Genomic DNA, 11,161 nt, shown 5'->3' on the forward strand with positions numbered 1-11,161 from the left:
TGGAAGGTAAAAATCATCACATCCTCCTGGAGGACGATTTGGCTATCACATGACCTTTTATGTATATTTTCTCTTATAGTCCAGAGACTCACTTCCAGGTTCTTGTCCTACAGACACATGTGAAACAGCCCATGAACGATATTCTTTCCAGCTTCAAGAGATGGAGCAATAGGAGTCTGGTCAAGTGACGTTACAGCACAAACACTGAAATTCTACGCAGCTGTAAAAAAAAATACGATACAGTGCCCTGTACATAGAAAGCTCTCTAAGACGCACTCAAACTGTAGAACTACATATAGTACAATTGCATCCAAGACACAGAAAAATTAAAGCAACTCTATTTTCCTTTCACACAACCTGTGCATGATTGAATAGAATCACATATGGAACACACTGGAATCGTTCACGCTGAACATCAGTGACAGCTACTTTGCAGAGAAGAGAGTGGGTTTGAATGGAAACAAAGGTTCAGGGCAAGACTTCTGGTGTTTAGGTATCTTTATGTGCCGTATCAACAATGTACGGTGAGAATATAGTCCTTTATTAGAAAAAAAGGTCAAAAAAGTCCTCTTTCAATAGTTATGGGGAGAAGAGAGTAGTTCCTTCTGATGTGCTTCAGGTCCCTAACCTTTAGAATAGAGAGGACTGCCCTCCCTATAATTGGGTTGTTGGACGTGAATCCACCTGCTTCAAAGCACAGCAGGCGCTCACCAAAGTCAGCACTACCAATGTGACAGGCCTGTACTCAAGACCTGCACCTCAGCCACCCCGGCAGAGAGCTGGGGGCTGTTTCCTGTCAGACCCCCAGTTGTGAGCTCCACGCTCCACTCCCCCACCAGCCTGCAAGCCTTGTCACTTCACCTGCCTTCCCTAAGGAGCTCGATGTACTAGGGAGAGATACCCAGGGAGGGAAGCCGCCCCCAGGAGGGAGACAAGTCACACACGACGCCCAACATGTCGATCAGTGGTGTTTTATTGTAGGGTGGGGGCTCCAGCATTCAGTGATGGCTATAACCTGTGGACAGAGGAGACAGGATTGAGGGTGTATGAGGGGAGGAAGGGCCCCTTGGCCTCACCCACCTGACATCCCCAACTCTGGTCTGGGTCCTTCTATTTCCCTTTGGGGACCCCTTCCGCCCGGCCCTGACTCTGAGTTCCAGTGCACATGGTGGGCTGCCCCTCGGGCCAGGGGAGGATCACTCAGCCACTGGTCAGTTCCCGGGTTCGGGATGGGCCCTGGGACCCAGGGGACACCACCATAAAGGACAAGAGCTCATTCTTTTTAAGCAGCTCAGCAGTGTTTCCAATGTTTCTGCTGCTGCAGCCAAGAGACCAGTCAGCCAAGAGACCAGTCGGCCTGGCAGGGGAGGGAGTGCAACTCACTGGATCTCGCGGAACGCCCGCTTTTCCACCAGCTTCACTTTGTACTTGCGCTTGAACCTGTAGGAGGAAAGGGGTTGAGCCCAGCGAGCCCAGGAGCAGAAGTTTCCCAATGCCCTCACTCCCCACAGCAGCCCCAAGGTCCTCACTTGGCTCTCTCCCGAGGCTCAATCATGTTCCTCTTCTGGAAGCTCTTGAAACGGTCACGGAGAATGTTGCCTTCGGGCTGCGGGACAGAGAGGGAGGCTCAGCAGCAGTGGGTGGGAGGGTCTGACCTCTCTGCGGGGCTCAGCCTGGCCCTGTGCTACTGGGGCGCCGTGTATGGACCCACTGGCCGCCTGAGCTAGGTTTGCAGAGTCAACAGAACCGAGGCGGCTGACAAAGTAGACTGTGCCACACAGGGGGAGCAGCAGGGGCACAGCCCAGGTACCAGAGGAATAGGGTGCAGGGCTGGCCCGCTCATGAAGCAGAGTTGGCTGCAGCCCCGAGGCCGGCCAAGCCAGAGGGCCCTTGGCGTCGGTGAGAAGCCGGAGGCCACTGGAGCCATAGCAGGTTCTGGGCCGGGGACGGACAAGACCCATCATGAGCTTCAGGGAGGCCTCTCTGGCACCGAAGTGGGGGGACTGGGGCCAGGACACCAGTGGCTGCTTCGGGGCCTGGCTGGGAGGCAAGACATTCCCAGGGCCATGGGCTAAAACAACCACCCCAGCAAGCCCCTCGCCCCGAGGACCCCGTGCCCTCAGCCCCCAGGCATCAGCCCAACTGGCACAACCTGGGGGCAGCCATGATGTCGCCCACAGCCCGGGGGGCACGGGGAGCAAGGATGGGTATCATCACTGGGCACAGGGTCTCCCCTACAGTGTGTCATCCCAGATGGTCAAGTACCTTCAGAGTCCTGAGCGAGTCAGCCAGCTCCGAGCTGAGCTGCACGTCCACAGTCAGGGGCCTGATACCTAGAGAACAAGGGCGTGCGGTGTTCAGAGGGTCAGCCTTGCTCAGGGCGGAGTCCAGAGGCCCCACCTGGGCAGCAGGCCTTCCAGAGAAGAGATGGTCTTCCAGGAGGAGGCCAGGCAGGGAACCAGGACCACTACCCCCTGCCCCTCACCCCCCGCTGGGCCTCACTTGAGCCGCCCCAGCCTGCGGGGTCTGTCTGCCTCCGCCAGCCGCTGCACTCGCCGCTGCTCCCGCCGCCGTGCCAGCTCCGCCAGCCGCCGTGCCACCTGGGCCTTGATCCCGCGTAGCCGGAAGAGCTCCTGGTGCCGGAGCCGGGCAGCCCGCTCCTGGGCCTGCTGTACCCGCTGCAGCAGGGATGGGTGGAGTTAGGGCCCGACAGAGCACGACCCGGGCCACCTCCCCTGACTGTTTCACAACCATTGTCTTCAGAAACCACCTTTTTTGTACATTGGTGGTCTGTAAATCCCACCCCAATATAAGCACCAGGGCAGCAGAGACTTGATCTAGAACATTCCCTGCTGCATCCTGAGGCCAGGTGCTGTTGGAGAAGCAGGAAAAGCGGGCTGGAAACCCAGTGCTCACCATCTTCTGGGCGGCCTTCTCCCGCCGCCTCTGCTGCTCTGTCTTCTTCTCCATGGCGGCCAGGCGCACAGGTGTGGGCGATGTCTCTGCTCCTTCAGTCTGCTTTCCTCCAGCCTCCGGCACTGTGTCCGGGCCCTCGCCTGGCTCTTCCTCCCCGTCCGACTCCTCCAGCAGCCCCTGGCACATCTCTTGGAACGCAGACTCCTGGTGGGGGAGGGGGGAGGAGACAGTGTGTCAGGGGCCAGGCGGGGCCAGGCAGGAGTGGCAGCCAGTGGGGGAGAGGCAGGTGTGGGCTCACCTGGGTGGCAGGCTGCTCTGAGGCGGGCAGGGCCAGCTGCCGCTCCAGCTTCTCGGCCTCCTTCTGCCGCTGCAGTTCCACCTCGTGGGCCGCCAGTAGCAGGGTCTGGGAGGGGAAAGGGTTGGGGGTGATGACCCAGGCCCCCCACCCCAGGGCCTCTCCTGGGACTTACAGACGGAGCTGGTCCCACCCGCAGTGCCCCAGGCCCCCTCCTCATCCCCAGTCTCCCCAGTGTCTCCATGCAGCCAGGAGGTGCTTTCTATTCCTGAACCTCCTGCCTGCCCTGCCAGTTCTCTTGAAGGCATGGCCCGGTCCCTCATCTCTGCAGAGTACAGTTTCATTTATGTGAAACCCAGAACGGGCACAGGGGGTGACGACCAGTGGATGCACTTTCTTTCTGGGGTGATGAAAACATCCTAACCCACGGGCGAGGGCCACACAAGCCTGCAAATACGCTAAAAGCCATTAAGTTGTGCGTGTGAGTGGGCAAATCCTAAGATGTGGGAACTCTCTCTGTGATACGCTACGTGAAGAACAAAAGACACAGACTGATCTTCCCACATTCTCCCCCAGCACCCGTGTCAGTCCACAGGGGAACGCACTGCAGTCTGTGGCCTCCTCTGCTTGTTGCCAACCTCACCCTACTCATGTTCGGCATCACGGGTGCTGACATCATTTTTTTTTTTTTTTAATTTTTATTTATTTATGATAGTCACAGAGAGAGAGACAGAGAGGCAGAGACATAGGCAGAGGGAGAAGCAGGCTCCATGCACTGGGAGCCCGATGTGGGATTCAATCCCGGGTCTCCAGGATCGCGCCCTGGGCCAAAGGCAGGCGCTAAACCACTGCGCCACCCAGGGATCCCGCTGACATCATTTATCAGGAGTGGAAACTCCTGGGTAAGAGACTCTCCTATCATGAACGAGGCTGAACAGCACTCGCCCACGTGTCCTGTGTCTCCTCAATGATCTGATCTCTCTGAGATCCTGTGCTCCCCGAGGGCAAGGGGGGTGTCCCCTCTGTTCCCAACCTCTGTGCTTAACAGACATCATCACTGATATAAACAGCGACTCTCACAGCCAGGTGGCCCATGCTGACCTAGCCTAGGCCTCAGGCACACCTCAGCTGGCCACTCTGCTAACAGTTCATTGAGGCCTTCTGCACCCAAGTCCCATGGACTTCCACGAAAGGCAGCATGGTCTCATACACCTCCAGGCCTTTGTACACGCTGTTCCTTGCACATGCCTGAAACGCCCGTTCCCCTCTCCCCACGGCAAACTCTTCTTTTGGTCTCAGCTCTGATGTCCCCTTCCTGTAGGAAGCCCTCCCTGACCCCCAAGGCCAGGTTTGGCGGCTCCTCTGGGTTCCCTCCTCCCAGCCCTCTGGACCAGGAGCCCCAGGAGGGCAGGCAGGGGGCTGTCTCAGTCACTGCTGCCACCCCAGCAGGGGTGGACGCAGAGGAGGTGCCTGGTAAGAGGCCAAGTACCTGGTGGTCCTCAAAGGATGGGTTATAGGAGGCTCCGGCAGGCGTCACCTCCACGGCAGGGACCTGGGAGGGCTTGATGTGCAGATGTGGTGGCCGCTGGGGGAGGACAAGGTAGGATGAAGCCTGGCAGCCCCACGACTCAAGACCTCACAAGGTCTGGAGCTGGGATTCCAGGCTCAGAAGATGGCAGGGGCCTCAGCAGGGCCCACAGCCTTCACACTGGGAGGTGTCTGAGGGTCTGGCATCTGGAACAGTGGACACCTGCCACCCACCTGCCATGTTACCCACGGGAGCCACATCCCCAGGACAAGAGAGCTCCCTGCAGGGAGGGACTCTGCCTGCCTTTCCTGAGAAGGCCCTGTAACCTCATGGTGGGCAAAGCTTGCAAAAACACGGGGCACTGGGCACCTTGATCTTAGTCACCAGTGCATCATCCTGGTGTGACACACTGCAGCAGATTGGCAGAGGCTGTGAGGTGCTGTCCATCACTCAAAGCAGGGAGTGTGGCCCTAGGTCCAGCTTGTGACAAACACAGAGACCCAGGTCCACGGGGACTGAATCTGAGTCCAATCAGGACTCAGGACCCCCAACAAGCCCGCGGCGGAGGGTGCGGAGGGGATGGTTGTCCATCTGGCCTCCACCCCAGCAGAAGCCTTAGGGTAACCCTGGAAGCCCCCTGCCCCCACCCCCAACTGCCCAAGGGTGCTGTCTTGGGTTCCAGGGCTGCCCCCTCCCTCCTAGATGAAACCAAAGTAAAACCCCAAACCCTGAGTTGTGCTCCCTCCCACCAGGCCGGCCTCCTCCCCAGACTGCCCCACACCCCCGCCCTTGCTCTCTTGTCCTCTGCCTGGAGGCCCTTCCGTCTTCCCTCCCAACTGGGTACTGCTAGGCCGCCCGCCTGCCCAGGTAGACCCTGTCTGCACAGGCCTCTCACCAATGAAGCCTTGTTCATCCCCAAGCCCCTCCTGCTGCCGCCGCCGCCACTCTGTGCTCTCCTCTGGAGGCACCGCTCCAGGGCTGGCTCCTGCGTCTGTGGTCTCGGCCACAGGCTGAGACCGAGGCTTCAAGGCTCCAGCACAATTCCCACCACACAACCCTCCTCCGACCAGCGCCCAGGATGCCCTGCTGCCACAGTCTCACCTTCACCCCTTTCTTCTTGGTCTGCTCCAGGAAAAAGGTGTCCTGGCCAGCCAAGGGCTGCTCCAGAGGGTCTGTGGAGGCAGTGAGGGGTGTCTGCTGGGAACTTTCCACTGTGGATTGAAGGGCTCCCTCCCACCGCCACCCCCCATAGAGACAGCACCAAAGCACGGACAAAGGAAGGACTAGGACAAGGGAAGGACTACGCAGACCCCAAGGAGTTTTGAATGCCAGACAAACCAGAAAGCACATGGGAACCAAAGCTGAGAGGTGGGGGTGGCCCTCAGGTAAATGCACCAGGAAAAGGGAAGCCCCTTCAAGATGCCAAACTCTGCTGAGGATCATCAAACCAACATCTGCAGAGCACCTCCCTTTGACACTGTGCTCTTGTGCAGTGCACAACCTGCACAACTGTGCATGGCAGCCTTATCCCCACCGCAAGTAACAGCAAAGGCACTTACTGTCTTTGGCCCAGAGATCGTAAAAAGGCCGCTCGACAGTGTCTTGGGGCCCAGGCTTGGCTTTGGTCTCGGGAGGGTTGAGGAGCCGGGCCTGTGCCCTGCGCACATCCCGGGGCAGCTCGCCCTGCTTGGCCAGCTTCTCCCATAGCTGTTCCTTCCGTTTGAGCTTCCTGGCATTGGGGATCTGGTGGGCAAGGACACTGGATGGAGGAGAGGCACACAGATGGAGTAGGTGAGGCGGAGGCCTGAGAAGAGGCCCGGCTCCTCCTAGTTGGGCTCTGCACCCTTACTACTCAGCAGCTCCTCTCCCAAGCACTCCCAACCTCCCCGGGGGCTCCTCTCGCCCTCCTACCTGGCTTCAGAGCCCATGCCCCAGGTCTGTTTCTAGTCCGGTCCTCCCCACTGACCCAAGAGCCAACAACATGGTAGCCTCAGCGGCCCTCACCCTGCCTGCGGGTCTCCCAGGCACCTCATATGTCACTTCAAGACCAACCTCAGGTTCACCCCCACAGCCGCTCCTCCCATACCCCAATCTCAGAAGGCCATCTCATTACCCCCCTCCTTCAGAGCTGCCACTGAGCCAGCCTGACAGGCCTCCTGATGGCTCCTGCCCATCCCTCTTCCCCCTCCCCAGGACTCCTGGCTGGGCCAAGGCCCCACACTAGCCTGCCTCACCCACAACACCCTGGCCCCCTCATTTCCTCCAATGCACTCTCCAGAGCCCCATTCTGAGCCCATCCCTCTCCTCCAAGCCCATCCCCTCCTCCTGTCGCACACCCTCCCCAGCAACACCCCCAGGGCCAGAAGTGAGTGACGGCAGCTACACAGAAGGGCTGGGGCATGGTGGGGCACTCACTCTTTGGGGGCAGGGACCTTGGATGTGTTCTCTAGGATGAGGTCAACGCGAAGGGGCTTCTTGAGAAGAAGTGACCTTTTCTGGCTTCTGGTCCTCTTCTTGTCCAGCTCTAGGGTGGGGAGAAAGGAGAGCAATCAAGGGCTGGGGCCTCCTTGCTTCCAAAGACTAGCTCCCCAGCTGCTGCATTTCAGCTCCATGGCACCCATCAGACCTGCATCAGGGTGCAGATGTGGAGGCCCCAGGCTGGCCAGAGGCAGCCCTATGCAGGGAACAGAGGGAGGCTCAGGCCCACAGCCCTGCCCTCTAAGGGCTGCCAGACAAGACAGGAAAACCACGGATGCTAACGAAGAAGAAGGCGACCAAGTAACAGTGAGGCCCAGGGAACTAGACTCCTGACCCAAAATGGCTGATTCTCAGCACAATGGCTTTCTGCCTTTCTCCACCTGACTGTGCAAAGCAAACTCCAGGACGAAACAAGCCAGGACAGAACCTCCATCCTTCCGTTTCCTAGGATACATCATAGAAGAGACTTCGCTCCTCTGTGCTTCCAAAAAGAGCCTGAACGCCTACCTCCTGGGGTTCTCTGGAGAGGCCATCACTACAACAGCATAAAGCACGGTGATCACCAAGGAAAGCTCACAATCACTATTATCTTTCTTTTTCTTCCCTCCCATGTCCCCAGGACCTGAAACTGAGAGCCACGAGTCATTCAGTCACAATGCCGCTGGAGCTGCTGGAGCTGCTGTAGCACCGGAATGGAGCCCACCAGCCACAGCCAGGCTAGCAGGCCACGAACAGTGCCTCATCTCTCATTGCAAACTGACAGCAGAACCTAAACCATCTCTCCCGTTTCCAAAGAGACTTCACGCTGGCCAAAGCAGGCCGTCCGACTCCGCTACCTGTTCATCGACTACCCTACCTGTTCATCGGGGCATGTCCGGCCCTCTGCTTGCTGTTCACAAGCCAGATGGGCTCACTCCCCTGAAGGGTGACCTCTTTCATCATCCCTCCCACCTGCTCACTTAGAGTCTCCTGCACTTCAAAGCAGGTCCTTGTCCCTCTTTTTCCGATCAAACAGGTCCTCTCACGTTCCTTAGAATGGGCCCCTGGGTGGAACCCACACATGCTCCCTAAGGGCATCCTGCTGTGAAGCAGCTTGCAGTGTACTCATCAAAGCAGCTCCTTGGGGGCTGGCTTTCTATTCCCTCCCTAAAGCCACTGCCTGTTCTTGATCTGTTTTCCTACTCACCTACGGAAAGCTTATTATTGACTCAAGCCTTCTCTAACTCCCCTCTCCTGGGCTTGTTCCAGCAGGTCCTCCTGACCTACCTTTTGGCAGACAAAAGTAAGCAGATTAAGACCAGCTTCTTACCTACTTATGAAAGCAGATCCTCTTATTCTTTCTCAAGCCCATCTTACTACAACAGGTCTCGCGGTATCCCTTACCGCAGGTCCCTGACTAAATGCTTTTTTTCAGGTTCACGAGAGACCTGCTGACCTATGTCTAATCTACTCTGAGGCAGATCCCTACCGGCCTGCCAGATGGAGGCTTGAGCATTGCCACGGTGAAGACCGAGAGCTCCGAGACCTCAAAAAGGAAATCTGACTCCTAGTCTTGCATTCCAGGGCCTCCTGCACCAGTAAAGACCCTTCCCCTCTCCAGCAGACGCCTGCGATCCAAGCCATGCGGTTAACAGAGACTTTCTCAGAGGTTGCGCTGGGCTGGATGAGGACCAAGCGGGCACCACAGAAATTTCTTCCTCACCTTTTCTCTTGGAGCCGGTGTCCACGAAGAAGAGTTTCTCATCCGGGGCCTCTGACACCAAGCCACTGGGAGAGGGGAATGCAGAATGTCAGCCAAAGATGCCGGGGAGGGAGGTTTAACGTCCCAGGAGCCCGCTTTCCTCTAATGCTGTGCTGATCCAAGCACCTTCTTCCCGCCCTGCGATCCCTCCAGGCTAAGACCCTCCCTCCAGATCGCAGAGCTCAGCACTTAAATCATATTTAAAAATACTAATCCTCGGCACTACGCTAACGTGGGTGCACAAGGCGTACTTACGCTAGTTATTAGTCATTTACCTGAACTCTCATTTAACACGGGGTGCCGAGTCCCCGGTAGCCCAACCTCCTCCCCACCGCCACGAGAGTCCAGCGGTGCCCGAAACACACGCGCGCAGCCCCCCGGAAGTCGGCCTCGCACCCGGTCCCTCAGAACGTGGCCCGGCTCCCGGAAGTCCCGCCCCACGCACCCGCTAGTGCGCTCCTGCAGCCGCACGTCCTCCAGGAACTGATCGACTTCCAGCCCCAGCGGCTCCTGAGCGAGCCGCCGCCAGCCTCGCTTTTTGTTTCTTGGGCCTCGTCGCCGCCGCCTCAGCGCCGGGTCCACCGAAGTGGGCCGGAAACCCAAGAAGCCGGTGTCGGTCTCGCTTTTCGAGCAGCGCCCGCCGCCGCCGCCGCTACCTTCCGGCGCCATCTTGGCAAAGGAAGCAATCCCCAGCCGGCTCCCCGGAAGCCAGTTTGGGGCCTGCGCGCGCAGGTCTCCCGCCCCCTCCCGAGAGCTACTTCCGGTTGCCGCCATCTTGGTAAAGGAGCCGGAGCGCCCAGGGGGCGGGGCAAAGTGTAAATGTCTCCTCCCTCTTAGGCAAATTTCTGTGGACCGTGGGTCGGAGGTTCGGGGCTCTACCCTTAGGTGAGCGCCTTTCTGGCCGCTCAGGAATATTTCTTAAATTTACGTATATCTCTAACTTTTAACTTACGTTTTTTTTGAAGATTTTATTTATTTATTCATGAGACACACAGAGGCAGAGAGAGACCTGGGCAGGGGGAGAAGCAGGCTCCATGCAGGGAGCCGGATATGGGGCTTGATCCTAGCACCCCAGGATCTCGACCTGAGCCACGGCAGATGCTCAACCACTGAACCACCCAGGCGCCCCTTAATCCAGTTTTCTTGAAAAAAAGAATCAGAACCATCAGTGGCAGATTCAGCATAGGACACCGTCTAGTCCCAGAACGTTTGCCTTTCCAGTGTTCCGATCCCCAAATCCTGGAAATCCAAGAGCTTTCCGAACGTGGAGTTGGGAGCACAGAACCACATTGGCGAGGACTGTTAGAAGCCGACACGGTTGGCGGTGCGGTCGCGGAATCATTAATCCTGGGCAAGCCGCTTGGCTGTGCACTTTCCTCACCTGTGCAATGGGGGCGATCACGGGACATCGGCCTTATAAATTACTCGGGAGACGAACACGAGATAATAAACACGCGACGCGTAAGAGTGTGCCTGGTTATCTGAACCGTAGCTGCTGTCACTGGCTTGCCCCTGAGGCTTCAGGGTGGACTCCGCCTTTGCCGCTTACAAATAAGGAAGGAAGCTCGGAGGCCGTTGGGCCCGGCAACCATTCACAGGGACCCGGGGCTTCCTGCAGGCCGTTGTGGCCCGGAAAGGGTAGCAGGCGCAGAGAGGCGGGCGGCAGGCCGGGGCTGCACCGCGGACCCCAGCGGGCTCCCGGCGCAGGGTGCTGGGAAGGCCAGGGTTCCCGGAGCCCTGGGCGCGCAGCCCGCGCGGGTCCCGAGTGCCCGCCAGGGGGCGCTGGGAGCCCGACAGTGGGAGGGCGCGCGTGGGCGGGAAGAGCGCGCGGCCAGCGTGTCCCGGGTACGGCGGGTGTGGCCTGGGCGTGTGGCAGGGGCTCAGCCCGCGGGGTCCCGTCCCCGCCCCCCTGCCCCCTGCCCCCCTACCCCCAGGGGTGAGCGCGCAAGCGCGCGCGTGCACACCTGGTGGTCTTCGCGGGCCGCGGCACTTCCCTTCCTGGGGCCGCTTGTCCCCCGGGGGTACGTGTCGGGAGCGGCGTCCCAGGGGGTGCACGCCGGCGGGCAGGGCGGGGGCAGCGGGGCACGATGTGCCCGAGCTCGCGCGCGCACAGCCCCACGCCCCAGGGCTGGGTTCCCAGGCCCCCGCGGCGGGAGGCGGGAGGGAGGGATGTCCCGGAGGGAGGGCCCCAGAGTCACTTTTC

General features: G+C 59.1%; 1 protein-coding gene and 2 non-coding genes across 3 annotated transcripts; all 3 read right to left on the minus strand.

Annotated features, from left to right (window-relative positions):
* Positions 1-1,379: 1,379 nt before the first annotated feature.
* On the minus strand, positions 1,380-9,650 carry NOP53 (NOP53 ribosome biogenesis factor). The gene is given in 13 exon segments (XM_025424487.3): positions 1,380-1,440; positions 1,530-1,606; positions 2,266-2,316; positions 2,318-2,333; positions 2,503-2,678; positions 2,917-3,120; positions 3,215-3,319; positions 4,701-4,796; positions 5,841-5,911; positions 6,299-6,498; positions 7,155-7,263; positions 8,920-8,984; positions 9,404-9,650. Coding segments are annotated over 13 exon segments (1,455 nt in total). The 5' UTR covers positions 9,628-9,650.
* LOC112645740 (small nucleolar RNA SNORD23) lies at positions 2,115-2,223 on the minus strand. The gene has a single exon (XR_003127231.1). It is a non-coding gene; the product is annotated as a small nucleolar RNA SNORD23 (small nucleolar RNA).
* LOC112645735 (small nucleolar RNA SNORA54) lies at positions 7,825-7,957 on the minus strand. Its single transcript, XR_003127227.1, has one exon. It is a non-coding gene; the product is annotated as a small nucleolar RNA SNORA54 (small nucleolar RNA).
* Positions 9,651-11,161: the final 1,511 nt, after the last annotated feature.

Source organism: Canis lupus, chromosome 1 (assembly GCF_003254725.2).
Source record: "Canis lupus dingo isolate Sandy chromosome 1, ASM325472v2, whole genome shotgun sequence".
Classification (NCBI taxonomy): domain Eukaryota; kingdom Metazoa; phylum Chordata; class Mammalia; order Carnivora; family Canidae; genus Canis; species Canis lupus.